This window comes from Catharus ustulatus, chromosome 8 (genome assembly GCF_009819885.2).
Source record: "Catharus ustulatus isolate bCatUst1 chromosome 8, bCatUst1.pri.v2, whole genome shotgun sequence".
In the NCBI taxonomy this organism is placed as follows: Eukaryota; Metazoa; Chordata; class Aves; order Passeriformes; family Turdidae; genus Catharus; species Catharus ustulatus.
In genome coordinates, this window is record NC_046228.1 from 22,388,573 (window position 1) to 22,404,437 (window position 15,865).

General features: G+C 35.7%; 1 protein-coding gene across 3 annotated transcripts in view; it reads left to right on the forward strand.

The window, feature by feature from the left end:
- Positions 1-15,865, forward strand: part of LRMDA (leucine rich melanocyte differentiation associated) — a 644,658-nt gene that overhangs the window by 386,325 nt on the left and 242,468 nt on the right. For all 3 annotated transcript variants that reach the window (XM_033065664.1, XM_033065663.1, XM_033065665.1), the window contains one exon: positions 3,257-3,383. In XM_033065664.1, the coding sequence (XP_032921555.1) occupies positions 3,257-3,383 (127 nt within the window). The remainder of the gene's footprint in view (positions 1-3,256; positions 3,384-15,865) is intronic.

Consider the following 15,865-nt stretch of genomic DNA (forward strand, 5'->3'; position numbering starts at 1 on the left):
ACTCTTTGCACCCATGCCCAGGGTCAAGGTGGGGGGGATGATTCTGAATTAAAGAAGGTGCAACTTTACTTAAATAATTTTTTTAATGAACTGTGAATTAGATAATCAGTTTACAGGCAATGATAAGTGGATCTATAAGTACCTACCTGCTGTGTCTAATTTCTACTTTTCTCTCTTTGAATCTCACCTTTATCCAAATCACTGAAGATAATAACCTTTTTTCACACCACAGCAAAGGTGTTAAAACCCAGTATCAGCAGAACACATGGAGCAGTGCTAAGTTTCAAAATTATTAAGAAAAAATAAAGGGGGAGGGGGAATAGGGAGACCCTTCCCCCCAACTTCTAACCTAAATAAACCTTTCTAAACTAAATGTAGAATCTAGATGGATCTTTCTTCATTAACCAATATGCTTTTAACTAGTGATTTTACAAGTCTAAAACAGGTGCAATGTGTCATGCAATTTATGGGTCCCAGTGCCTGCCATAAAGTATTTTATGATGGCTGTGTTCTGTGTTATTAGTAGCTGTCTTTTTCTGCAGCCATTGGAGTTTGATAATAGTCTTAAAACACCCAAAATTACTTACCTGCAAGCAACATTCCATAGTCCCTGTTGACAGTTTGAATAAGTTTAGTGCCCTTTTGTTGTACTTTACCTTCAAAACAAACTGATTGAACCATCAATAGCTCCTGAAAGCTGACAGAGGCATGTCATCTGGTCTAACCCTCTGATAGTGGGTTATCTGGGGGAGTTAACCTCCCTGCATTGTTAACCCAAATGTTTTATGTACTATGCAACTTTAGGATACTGCTGTGATAACCTTAGTAACTAAGTCATACATCACAGTAAAGAGATTTTGTGCAACAAATAACCCTGGATTAAATTTACAAGGGTTGAATTGATATTGTAGAGTGTTCATTCCCAGGCTTTGGTAATCCTTTCCTGTATTTTTTATGGCAAACTTGTGTTACATTTAGATTGAAGCTGCATCTTCATATTTCTAGCTAAAATGTATCCAGGAAGCTTGCTGTTTTTCTTCAGCCATTTAATGTGAATGTATTGTATTATTTTCAAATAGCATAGATACTTTTTATCCCACACTTAGTAAAAAGAATATGAATAAATGAGGTTGTATTTTTAATCACCTTTTAAAATAATTAATTGCACTTATACCTTCCTTCTAACAGTGGGATAATATTTATGGTACCTACTTTTCAGTATTTGCTCTGCTTAAGGAGTGCAAGTTTGAAAAATAGAACCAGTCCCGAACCTGGGACTTGTGGAGTAGTTTGCTGTTTAATTTGTGTGGGTAGGGTTTTTTGGTTTTGTTTCTGGAATTGACAAGTACTAGTGCTAATTCTGTTTTTTGAAATGCAGTCAGGATGGCTTAAAAATACAAAAATACATTTGTATCAAGGAATGCTATTATAATTTTAAGCTCTTTTGAAATGATTGAGAGACTGACATTAGGGCTGTGATCCAAAGTCAGCATAGATGACAGTGCTGTCTTATTCTGTTGTCATTTTTGTTGCAGCCTGCTTTTCAATGGCATATTTCATTCCATCATTAAACATTTGCTGATTTTCTAATACCGATGTTTTCTTCACCTGAATATTCATCTTTTCTCACCCTACACTTAGTGGGTGTCTTTACTCATTTTTAGCTTCACTCTTCTTCGCTCTTGACATATTGTTTCCTTCTGTACATGTCTTCGTTTGAAAGAATCTGTTGTCATCAGAGCTTTTCTGCCAGTAATGCAAGATGGATAGCTTCTCCTTCAGTGAAAGATAAGGACCAGCAAAATGCCAGGGAGGACTGGAAGGGCAGCCAGGAAAGCTGGAATGAGTCTGGGAATGTGTCTGTCTCATAGGTCTGTAACTGTTGTTTAAAAAAATGGTCTTAGGAGATGTTCTGTTTTGTGAAGTAACGCTCTCTGTTTCTTCTGCTGATACAATTGAGAGCCACAGATTGAGGATTCACATTTAAATTGTCAGAGCATTTCAGAATTGAGTATTGTCAGTTCAGTTGTTAACAATTTATGAAGATGTTGCTTCAGAGTAATGGTTGTACTTGAAGGAAAGCTGTATTTGCATCATTAAATTTTGCTTGGTTTTAGAAGTGGGAGCATTGCAGTAATTTTTATATGTTTATCTGGTTTTGACAACAATATCATAAGTTAAACTTTTACCTTTTGAAACCATTTCTTTTTGTGTGGTTTTTTTTTTTTTAAAAGTTTTTTTCCCCAAAACATTATGCAGAGGTTTCTATTTCTTTAATTTCCTCCTCCCAGTGCCAGAAGGGATCAGTATGATGAGGAGCTCTGTGGCTGACTTGGGGGTTATGCAAAACAGCTAGGCTGGGGAACATCATCACCTTTCTACCCCCTGCCAGGAAAAGTCTGATATTGCCCTCACTTTGCAGTGTCTGCTTCGTGTTTGGTTGACTAAATGCAAATGTTGTGTGCTTGAGGTGGTTAGATATTTGGATTTGCCATGGCCGTGCCTTGCTTTGGTTTTGCTCTGCCATGTTCTCTCCCTCCACAAGTGAGAAGGCAGTAGTATTTTTCTGAGGCTAGAAAGCTGCTTTCCTTTGAGTAGAAATGATAAATAGAATATAATACTGATGAATCCTAATAAGAACTGGAATTCTTAAAATGTATTTCCCATTAATCTCTCCCTGTGTGCTTCTGCATTTAATGCTGAGCTGGGATCTGTATGCCTAAAGGACACTTTGTCTCTCTGGTGGGACCAACTTGGAGTTCTCCTTCCAAATGCTGATCATTGTGTTTTTGGGAAAATAAAATTTAAAAAATCCAAAGAAGTGTTGGCAAATGGTAAAAATTCTTGCAGAGAAGCTGGCAATTTCCCATATCTCAGACTGATTTTCTCCTGCAGTGTGGGTAGGAATCTTTGGTATCACTCAAAATTCCTTTTCCCAAACAGGCAATGCAAAATAATTTCCAAATTATTCTGTTCCTTGGTATGCTTTGTGCTTCACTAATATACGGAGAGAACATACACGTCCATGGTGATAATTGTGTTTGATCCACCAGTATTAAATCTTTTTGGCTTCATTTGAGAGACTAAAGTAAGTATTATAACTTTGTACATAAGCTACATTGCATGGAAGAGGTGAATACAGAAGGGAAAAAAAGGCTGTTGCTATTTTTGACTGTTAGATTTTTAGTCATTGAGTCTGTGAGTATGTCTTTTTGCATTACTGGATTTTAACTGTATGTATTTTGATATCTGTCAGATATTTTGTCCTGCACAAATTGACAAACCTGAAATTTCTCGATACTCGAAAAGTGACCAGGAGGGAGAGAGAGGAAGCCTTGATAAGAGGTGCCTTCATGAAAGTGGTGAAGCCCAAGGATCCTAAGGTAGGAGAGTAAATGAAAGTGGTAACAATAATATGATTCATTAACACTTGTTAAATAACTCCAACAGCCTGGCTGCATCTTTTGCTAAGGTAAAAAAGGAGGTGAAACCTTTCAAATGAAATGATTAATAAATGTGATCAGATGGGGGACAAAAGCCTTAGTAATTTTTCTTTGTTTGAATGTAGAAATTTACAGATACATGTCTAATGGACTGTGCCATGTTATCAAATTTCTGGTTTCAACCTCTGTTTCACATAGCAAAGTAACTAATATGTGTCACTGAGCTTAAAAGATTATTTTTACCCTGTCCAAGGAAATGTAACAACTGTGTGATATACTTTTGTGAAAGAATGCAATTTTTTCTGACAAGTTGTCCCCTGCCTTCTATGTTAAACTCAAACATCTATTGCAGAGCTCACACCTGTGGTGTTTATTGGCTTTTAGTGAATTAGTTGATTCTAATTTTGTATGATGTTACTTAATGTGGTGTCCTGCTAATAAGCATTGACAACATCAGAGAGACAGTTTCAGCAATCTGAGCATTTAATGCAGCTTCCATCAACTCTGGGCATCCTGCTGAAGCAATCAGAATGCGAATGTGAATTCTCCACTTTGCCTTCTTTTTCCATTGTTGATCAATACTTGATAACAGCAATCTGTGGTGTGCTCAGCGTGCTTTAGTACAGCAGATCTTTCTTAAAACTCTGCTCAAGTTTTCAGTCTACTTGCTTTCTGTTTGCTGCTTTTTCTCTAAAGTATACCATCAATAATTTATTGCAGATTTCCAATAATGCTGAATAATAATGTAGTGGCTATGGAAATGCACTGTTTCATAGCATAACAGCGTTGCTGGATAAATGAATTATCATGTGTACAATTGCAGGCATTACAAATTAATTCAGACTGATTAATTTATAGTTACTAAAATGTTAACAGTTCTGATACAAACATTGCTTTGATATATTGTTTACCACTGCCTTTAGTTATTTCAGCTTCATATATGTAATGTATGGAATAATTTACTTTTAAGCTGTGGTGGAGATCCTATTCACAGCAAACCATCTTTGAATCTGGCCAAATGCAACAGCTGAGTTGTATTAGTTGTGTTAGCATATGTATGTCATCTTTCACAATTCTCCTTATCTAATCAGACTTTGGATCTGCTAAAGTTTTTTTTTTAAATTTATCTAACAGATCTTTCATTTGAGAGTCTACTCTGTGAATTGTATCCAAATTAATAATGTAAGAGAAAAAGAGGTGTCTCAAATTTGAAGTTACTTTTCTGGATTAAACTCTTTTAAAGTCAATAGCTAAGGGTAAATTACTTAACAAATTTAGGGATAACATCTTTATCTTTTATATCTACAATTGAACCTTTTGTAGAGTTTTGAATTATTTACCCACTAAGTCTTATGATAAACCATACATTTATTTCAGAAAATTTGCAGAAGGCTCCAATTTACTGTTGTTATTGCTATACTAAAGAGTTTTTTTCTTCTTTATAAATGGTTCAGTACAAACTACTGATGGCAAAATCATTGTAAATTATTTTTATGGCATGAATTAATGCTTCTTAAGGTGCTACAAAATTACCCTCATCATACAATATTATATACATATCACAGAAGTAATTTAAAATAAATATTAAATTTGATGCAGATATCATAAAGCACTCCAAATTGTTTTGAATTTGTGCTTATTTCCTGGGATATTCATGCTTATAATACACATGCATGCAAACTCTTTCCATGTCTGAGAAGACTCAGAGAATTTTCTCTGCATATATGCTTTGAGATGCAGCTAGGTATGTGTACAGCTATTGACAGCTCTGCTCAAAGACCACAGCAAGCAGCATTCCTCCATAAATCACAAAGATGATGTGCACAATAACTGTGCTTTTGAATTCTGTCATGTGTTGTACATTGCATACATAATGGGTTTTTATTCTGTAGCCTTCACACTTCCTGGATCTTGTGTTCCCTGTTCATCAGTCCACTCCCACATAGCTGTTGATAATTTTGACCAACCTCAACCAGATTTAATAGGCAGGTACTGGTAACATATTTTAAGCTTTCTGGAACTAGTTAGAGATTACACCTTGATCCAAACTCAGTGGAAGATTGCAGCATATCCAGTATTGGTCATCAGAAAAACTCCATAATAAGTTGACATAGGGGTATGTAAGACCTTGATCATGATGAACATCCCAATAATGTGTAGGGCTTTTCCCTTTCACCTAAAGCAGCAGGCACTGTGTCAGCCTGTGCTCACCAGGAAAGGAGATGCAGTGATTAATATTTATGTTGGTGGGTGCCACAACTAAATCTTCTGCCAGATTTAGTAACAGCAGTGGGTCTTTCAGACCTACTTTTTTGGGAAAAAAACCCCAAACCTAAATAAGCCAAGCCAACAAAAAATCCTAACTTACGTGTTTGCTCTTTTTTCTCCATTATGATAAGCAGGAGATGGTGTGGCTTATTCAGCAGAAAAGACAGATTGATGATCTAAAGAGGCTGTGATGTGGGGAGTTGTTTTCATTTTAGACTTGACATGAAATACTTGGGAGAGCAAAATACCACACCAAGAAAAAAATACACAAAATGAGAATGAAAGCAAGAAATTTCCATCTGACTAGCTTGTGTTTACTCAAATGCGAAAGTATCTAGCAATCACCAGTCATCACTAAGTCATAAATATTTTATTTTGTATAAATTTTTTTAACTTTCATTATTCCCTATGTTTTTTAACAGAACACTACACTTTCTTGTGCTTTGCTTCATTTCATCCTTTGTTGAAAATGCATCTGTTTGTGATATGACTGTCTTATGGAAAGGTACAATCATTTATTAGAAAACAGTTTAATGTTACAATACAGTATTCCTTCTCACTATGTAGGTGAGCTAAACTTCATTATTCTGTTATGTTTATATATTCTTTAGTCAAAATATTGAGCATTGTATCATGCCTGCTTTTAATAAAGACTGGGGAAGTCTGGCTGGGTAAGAGGCATTGAGCCAGATGAGGAAGCCTTGTTTAATGACCAGAGCATGACCTCATTTCACTGGCATAAGTGTAGCTCAAAGTGGAAGATGCCTGTCCAGTGTGAAGTGTGTTTCTGGGCATGACAGCATTTCACATCAGAAAGACAGCTCAAGAATACGACAGTCAAAATTGCTTAATTGTGTCCCAGCTTTGTAATTATTCATCTGTGCTTCTACAAAGAGTACAGTTGTCATTTCTTGACATAATTATTTAAAACTGTACCCCTCTTTGGTTTATAGGTTTATGAATTGTGCTTCCAACTGTTTCATTTTTCAAACTTAGAGATGCAAAGCAAATGTGATTTGAGAAAATATGTTAAGACTACACGTTTACATTGCATATACTATAAATAAAATGAAATTATGGTGGATCAAAGTACATAATTTCATATTTTAATGGTCTGTATTCATGATCATTTAATCTAGATGATAAAATGTGGATATGTCCATTTAAGTGTGTTGCTACAAATAGATACACACTGTCAAAAGTCTCTTTAAATATAAATCTAATTATTTAATACAGGATCAGTCTACTTGCTTTTATAAAATATATTTCCCAGTATTTCTCAAACCCTCTTCCCCGCAAGTATTTTTTTGACTTACTGTATTTTTATGGTTAACATTTTCATCTATTTTATTTAGGGTGGTGAAAGAAAAGAGAAGGCATTTGGTCACCAGTAACAGTTTTGTAGCTTATAGGGCCAAATCATTGACAGGTATCCTTAGTTATGCTTCCAAGTAACAATATTAAATGGAGTTATTCTGCTTCCTTGCAGCTTTACCAAAACCATCTTGTCCACTGGCTGTAAGTGAGCTCTCTACAACAAAAAAAGGCACTATGGGTGTTTTGAATTTTTCAATATTTTTTTACTCTCAGATGCATTATTTTCATTGCAAGTTATAGTTATGAAATCTGACATAGCATTTGTTCTCTAAGGAACTAAGATGGAGACACTGAAGCAGAAAGGCAAGTCTAATATCTGCATTCCATGTAATAAATGTCTGTGATTCATGCCCACAATGTTACTTGAAGGGTAGAAGATTATTTTATTATGATAGGAAGAGTAAATATTTAGGCAGTACCATTTAAGAAATAAGGTGAGAGAAAATCTACAGTGCTGCTTTTCATTGGCAGTATTCTTGTGTTTAGGCTCGTAGGAAAAGCTCTTTATCAAAGTGACCAAGGCTGATTTATGCTTCCATTAAAGTCAGATGAGGCATAAGGAATGATTTTAGTAATTTTTGTCCCAAACTATTTAATAAGAATCATGCTTTTCTTGAATAGATATATTCTACCTGCTTTCATGAATATAGGCAAAACATTTTTGCCAATGTATCTTATGGATGTTTTTTACTCTCTCCCTAAATTAGGAAAATGAGACTGGTTTTAAGAAGTAAATAAAAGGAGACAGATAAAACTTTGGACAACAGCTGCATTGCTCACAACCTTTTTCTTTTTGCCATTGTATAGCAATCTTGATTTATGAATTTAGAGTGTTTGAAGAACATGCAGAGTAAAGGGCTTCTGAAGTGTAAAGAATCATTGTGTCAGTGAACTGCTAGCTCATAAGATTCCTCTTTGAGAGAGCTTCCACATAACAGGGTTTCTTATGGTCAGATGTCAAAATTTCACACACCAAAAGAAGGACACAAACTTAAGACTCCAATCTAGACTGTGATGCAGTAAATAATATTTACTTCAAGGACATTGTAGCAGCCCTGCAGTCATCCATTTTAATCTTTGGAAGGTTTAGGTATTTTAAGCAGAAGTCCATAACATGTTTGGTTCATAACCTGCTGTAATTCCGGCTGTCAAGATGGAAGAATAGACACCTGTGGGTCATATGTGTATTAGGGTAGGGAGAAAGACTCTTTAGTGTTGGTTGGTTCTTACATTGATATTTCTGAAAAAAACATCCTCATATGTTCTTTGGGTGGATATTTTGTGGACTACATTTCAGTATCTTAATTGCTATTAAATATACAGAAGGAAAAATGTGATGTCTCCTAAAATTACTCCCTTAAAAAAAGGTATATAATTGTCATAGCCGATGTCATTTTAGCCATTAATGCTCCCAGTGCATTTTTCAGATAGGAAGGGGTGTTATTCCTGAAGCTCTGGCCTGATTCCAGTGCAGGTGATTACATTCTTCCTCTATGGATTTCTCTAGACTTTCCATTTACTAAGGCATTCTTCTCCACCTTCTGCCCTAACCTGTTCTGTAATGTTGCAGTGTGCTAGTTAGCCAGCTGCTGCTTTGCACCTGAAAAGTGTATCTTTCAGTAGTAGTGAACAAACTGATCCCTTTGTAGGACTTAATATTGTAAAGCACTTGGAAATTCTCTGATGAATGACAATAGGCACTGTATGTAATTGATGCCTCCATTTAATTGAAGAAATTATTATGATAACTTGTTTATTACCACTGGGTTGGTTTTTTTGTTGGTTTTGGTTTGGTTTTTTTTGGTTTGTTTGTTTGTTTGTTGCTTTTTCTGGTTTTTTTGCTTTTTTGGGTTTTTTTTGTGTTCTTCTTGTGCTTTTTGTTTGTTTTATTTTTGTTGTTGCTGTTTGGTTTTTTAGTTTTAATTTGTGGGTTCATATATATGGAAGCTTCAATAATTAGATGTTGGCTTTTGTTTTGTCTACACAGTCTGTTTAATAAAATGCCATTCAGCAGAATGTAACACCATGATATCAGACAGTAGGATCACGATTGTCTTAGATTCTTAATGGATCAATATGACAAGAGGTTTATTTTATAAGGAGTTTTTTGTTCTTTTTCTTCTGGAAATAGAAACACTGCTGGAGTACAAACAGAGCTTCTTGTAGCTTCTCTTTTCTAATGCAATGGATCTCATTATCAGATGATACCAGTGGTAAACACAGGAGTCGTTCATATGTTGAATTTTGTAAAAAAAGAAATATTGATTTAATATGGCATTGGTAAAACTCTTGGCCAGCTTTTGTCTATTCTTTATGTTCCTTAAGACACAGTATGCCACATGTACTCTGTCATTTTGGTGAGTTATTCCCATTGAAATAGTAGTAGTCTTAACTCTCATGGTTAGAATAAATGCCAATTTTTAGCCATGAAACAAAGGTCCAGTTATATTTTTTCTTTCTGGAAACTGTTTGTCACAGCCATATTTCTGAAAGAGAGAACCAGTGGCACACTATCACTGCCATAGGGTCTACCTGGAATTTTGTACGTGTTTACAAGTCGGAAAGAACTGTCTCAGCTGAATTGATATTTATTGTTTGTTTTGACTGTGGTTGGATGTCCCATAGCTTTCACAGCAGGCTCAGCAGTGTATTTGTGTGCTGTGTTAGGATAAGGCCTGGCTTTGCAGATTCACTGACCCATGAAAAGCTGCCCAGCTGTTAGAGGGTTATGGTCACAAGGGCCACTGCCAGTGAGGACAAAGATGGTTTGTTGCTGTGACCTTCTCAGGAGTGTATCTTGCAGCAAGGAACAACTAAAGAACCATTACTTCATCACATAAAATGTGATGCAAGTACATCATATAGCATCCTATAATGAAATTAATGCTAGATTTTTGGTTTTTAGTGTTGCTGTAGTCGGATGGTCAGAGAGGACAGGAACTAAAGGAAAGGTAAAATGAATGCCCTGATATTTCCAATCACTTTGGAAACAGTAAAAATGCCAAAAATTAGTAGCCTAGTGCCATTTTAGATACTCCAAAGTATACAGCAGAACCCTGTAGGGATCACAGATAGGTATCTTAAATAGGAGATGTAAGTTTTTTTGCAGCCACCATGGGACACCAGGCACAGAAACAGCAGCAGAAACTTGTGTTTAAGCAGCTGAATCCTTCCTTTCCTGTCGTGCTAAAAGAGAGGTTGTGTGCTTGAAATATTGGCAGGTCAAGAACACCAGAGCATTACAAAAAATAATCCTTCCCTTCTCTAACTTCAGCCAGAGTGTGGTCCAAGAGTCAGATAGGGCTGTGATGAGGTCATCTCCTAAAGGCTCAAGCATATCAGTCATTCTCTCTTCATTAATGACTAAGAACAGGACCAATTTAAAGCTGGTTTATGAGTTATTTCAGGGGAAAAAAATTAATAATTTGTTTTCAGAGAAGGGCTAATATTTCTTCACTTGTCTCCACCCTTACCAGAAATATATAGGCCAAAGAGCTGTTTTGTAAGCAATCCTGAACTTTTTACTTATGAGTTTCTAAAACTGCTCCCTTTATGAAAGAAAAAGGATGAAGCACAGGTTCATCTGCTCCCTTAAAATCATATTGAAGTTACAAATTCTGGTTCCAGTTCCTGACTTCTAACTGATGATAACATTTTTAAATTTTTCCCATCTTGCAGACAATGGACCTGGCCTAAAATATTGGTGACTTAGTTTATGGAGCTGTGTTTCAGGGGAAAATCAGGGATTTGTTGTGTGGATAAAAAACTAAAAAATATTTGTGACTGAGGAGCAGTGTTCTCTTTGAAGGAATCACTGAGATTCTAAATTTTTGCAGTAAACTATTGCCCTAATTTATCTTATTCATCCTAGAAAAATGTTCATAGCAAAACATACAAACTGCGATTAACTCTGTAATTAGAAACGTGTCTAAAATTAAATAAGGAAAATGTCAATCACATTTCAAAAACAGCATCACTTTGAATCCTGTTCTGTGAACGATCTGTTTTAGAGGCAGGTTTTCTTGGGGCTTTAGCGGGCAGGCAATCTGTCCTTAAGGGATATGCATTTAATTTTCAAATGTATATAAGGTATGCTTCAGTTCTAATGTATTAAATGTCAAGGAACCTAGTAAAGGCATGTGCATTGTCCCAAAGATGATTCATTTCTCTTTCAGCCTTGGTGGGGTTTGAAAACCTTGAAAACCTAGACATTCTTTCTTATAAAAAACCTGTGGGATATTTACTTAATGATTAAATTACTGTTGCCTCTGTGATGCTAACTTATGAGCTTGAAGCAGGAGATGAAGTTTTTTTCACTTCTGTACAGCAAACCATGCCATGTATCTTATTCTGTTAAATTTCATTAGGAAATGTATCATTTGAGTTAAAATAAGAGGTGAATTCAGGACTGAGAAATTAAGCCTTTTTTTTTCTTCACACATTATAAGACTAAACATACAACTTTGTTCATGTAACAGTTACAAACAGTTCACTGTGTAGGCCAAATGCTCTCTAATGCAGTAAAATTAAGAAATAATATGCTTTGAAAGTGATTTATGAGTGTGGTTAAACTGCCAGATTTACAAAGAAATAGTTCAGATCTTGGGAAGCCTCAGGAGTCACGTCAAAAATGAATTTGACCATGATTTAAACTGCTACTTTTCTTACATGACATTTAATATGTGTACTTTGGAGGCCCATATGTCTTTAATAAAATAGCATTAAGTTTTAAATATGATATGAATGCAGTTAGTTTCTAAATTCATAACCTTTTCCACAACTCCAAAATGCTAACCAATAAGGGAGTCACACATGCAATAAAACATAAACCTTAGAAAATAGTTTTTTATTAGAACGGTTAGACATTTGGCAGCTGAGTTGTAACGTAATAAATACGTGCAGCCAATGGGGGTTTATCAGTCTTTGTTTACACTGTAAGCAACTGGGACCAGACAACTAATTATAACTGAGGAGCAAAGGTCACGAAAAATATATTTTGTCCAGTGAATTGTGCTTGCTAGGTGAACCCTATAGTGCTAAAAAAAGTATTTTATTAAAACACTCCAGCATGCTTCCCAGTCAAGTTTGTCAGAGAATATGTTTATTAGAAAGTCATATACTTTAAGACTGTTCAGAAGCAGTAAGTGCTTCAAAAATCATGAAAATATAGACATGAAAAAACATACACAATTTACAAAGGATTTCAATGTTCAGCAAATGGTGGCCAAAAGAGTTCAGTGTTTCATGAGAGTAGCAAAATGGGAATCCTGTCTATGCTGAAGTTATTAATAACAAAAGAGTGCTATAATTTTTAAGGGGCATTTTTGTGCAATTTGATGTGTTCTACTAATTTTGTTAGAATAATGTATTTTTACATTACTTTCTGAAAGAGAAGCTAGCCCACAACAAAACTAGCTTTCTAGGTTGCTTGAGCTTTTACTCAGAACAGCGAATTCTGTTTTGCTTGTTGAGTTCCTGTATTTATTCAACATGCATAGAACAATACTGCAAGTCTGTTCCTATCTTTAAGTAGCCTGACTTTCTAAAGAAGACTATTGAAATGGTATGTGGGTTGTGAAAAGATAGATTTTCTGTGTACTCTAAAGTGGGTGGGGAGGTGGGGGGATGAAAACTTGATTGTGGTATACTTTGTCCTTCCAAATGCTTTCAGTGATTTGATTTCTGGTTAGTATGGCTCTAGAAAAATGACAAAAACTAAAATAAAAAAGTCTGCTTTGAGATGAATTGCAAAGTATATATTCAAATGCTAATCTCTATTCCTCCAGAATTATGGGTCCCCTAGAGCATCCAGAAAATTATTAACAGCATGTAATCCAGCTCAGTCTGAATGCATCTTTACTCTGTTAGCCCAATCTTTACATAATACAAATCATTCTACCTATAAAAGCACAAATATGTTATTGTTCTCAACAGGCAATTTAATGCAGCTATAGGGAGGAGAATAAGAGAAAAGAAGATTACAAGCTAGCTGATCATGCTTTTATTTCTCTTAAATCTCTCAGCATTTCTCTGTGGTTGTACTTGTTTAAAGATTGTACACAACTGTGCTGCCTATAAGATTTGGAAAGCAAATCAGCCTAAATATGAAGTTTCAATGGGTGTAGTTTTTAGGGGATTTGATACATTTATCACAAATATACATTTTACCCCAGAAGCAGTGCTGAACCTGTAATCTTTTTCCTTATAATTCTTTTGAAGACTCCAGCTTTGCTGTAGAGAACTCAGTTATATTTGCCACCCAGTTGTGCAGCTTTAGCTGTAGAATAGCTATTAAAGTTAATTATTTTCCGGAGGGTTTTCTCAAAAGGACTATTAATGTGACTACATACAGAAAGCATATGAACAAGGAAGAACCCCATTTTATTGAAATAATACACAGCTATCTCCAGTCATGCTGTGGAGCCAGGATCCTACTCCAGTGGACTTAGGAAAATATGAAAAGTTTAGCTCACAATTCTTGTAACCAGGACGGTGGGTCCACTCTGGCATATGTGTGAAATCTATAGTTTTGTATCACTACATTCTGCTTTATTACTCCTTGCATTACTTTGTCACCTGACTCTGGCTTGTGACTCTCACTGTAAAGTTTTGCATCTATATGATAATAATTCTTTTACTCTTTTGTGTTGCTTTTCTTATTTTCCACTAAGCACGTGTCATTATGTTATACATCTACTACCTAATCACCAATGATTGGAAATTTATGTAAAATGTTTAGATATGAGTAAGCAGTCAGCCTATTATTATTATTAATTGCACACAGACAATGTGACATAAATGTTGGTTTTAAAGTGAAAGGTGAAGGCACTAACACAAGGGAAATGTCTAGGAAGAAGAATGGAGTAGGAGAGGCAGTGAATATTCCTATTCTACCTGTTTTCATCAAGCCCATCAAGCATGAGCTGGATGAAACTACATAATTAGTAGAAAAAAAATAATTTCTAAGTTTGAAATAGGATGTCACCTGCATGTTTTGCAGTTAGCTACAGGTCTGGTCCATTGGATTTTTGAACATAAAGCATAAAATATATTTGCTACTGAATCTTAGAGCTGTTCTTGGAGAACTTGCTCACTTTGCATGCATTTTGGCAGTTTTGTGCTTTCTTTCACATTGCATATTGTTCAAGAGAAGTCTAACAGGCCACAGTATTAATCCAATGATCCAGGACTGCTCAAATTTTTAACTATCTTGCTTTTGTATAATACCTCCCAGGTGTTTTACCTTCCCTTCTTGTTATGTGATAATTTTTCACATCTATATGGTCTGAGTAAGACTCTACAGGACTATTTCTTCTAAATAACAAGTCTAAGATGTTGTGTGCAATTTTGAAAGATGGAATGCTCTAACAGGCTAGGCAAAAGCTCTGTATATGTGGCACACAATTTTTCTTTCACATGGAGAAAACCTTTGAATCCACTTTTATGTTGTTGGGAGGCTCTGAAGGAGTAGTCTGCTGTGTGAGCAGTAGAAACAAATGTAGATCTGTGCCATGTGAAATGGTCATTCCAAAGCAGAAGTCACTGGAATGTCTGCATGTGTTGTTCTAGTTTCAAAACAACCAATCACTCTCTAAATATAAACAGATGCTGCATTGGCAAGATCCTCAGCAGCAGCTATCCAGGTAATAACCTGAGAGGAATACTTCGAGTTTTACTGTTTACCTCTGACAGAAGAGAACTTGTACAGGGAAAATAATTCAGATTGTTAGTAAAAATGTGTCTTTAAATTGAGCTAATGTTCTAGGCCAGAATGCTGTTTCAGGATTCTGAGTAAAGGACACACCTAACTTTCTGGGAAGCATTGCTGCAAGGCCATTGGCAGTTTCAAAGTAAGGAAAGAAAAATAGAATTAATTTTATTTCCCTGATTTATTTTTGAACATGAAACTAGATATGTTATTTTTCATATGAACTTTTTGATTTGAAGGCAACAGCAGCATAGCTTTTTGGGTCTTTTTCTGCCCCATATGCTTACCAGTTTCTCTGGAGAGAACTTCTGAAGACTTGTTGTTTATGTGAAGTGCTCTTTTGCTGCACTCTTTCCTCCACCTCCCTGCAAGCAGAAATGAATAGATATGTTGTTGGTAGAGAACTTACTTGCTTTGTCCTCTTGAGGTCATATTTTGGCATGCAGGAAGTCTATTTTTTGATTTGATAAACCCCTAGTGGGATATGGTTTGGCTTGTAAAAACTGCTGTACACAGAGCCAATGGTTGTCTTGTCCTTTATAGCCTGGTCTTCCACCTTCTGCCCAGAATCCAGGGGAAACCAAGGATCACTGGCTGAGGCAGTGTCATATGAGAACTGCTGAAAATTTATGGAGCTCTAATTAAACCTCAAATGCACTAATTCAAGCCCTATAAATCTTGTGTAACCCTGGTACAGTTAACATGAGGGCTGATGTGGTCTGGGAGGACGAGGCAGAGCCCCAATATTCTCTGCAGTTTATAGCTGGGAAGCAATTATGTTACAGCCTAGGCTGTCCAGTGATCCCAAAGATAGTTCATAGATGTTAATTTAAAGTCTATTTTCAGTCAGGGAATGTTGAAATGTTGTGTGCAGATAGACCAGCTATTACAAATTTGAAAAGTCAGATTTTTTTTTTTTTGGCTTCCCTTGCTGGGGAAAACATTTGGCTGAGGATTTTGCCTATACTGCAGTTACCTGAAGGTGAGAGCAGTTTCTTCCAAGTGATGTGTCAATAACAACAATGAAAACACTGCATTATCAGGGCTCCTGTTTAGATGGATGCATGAT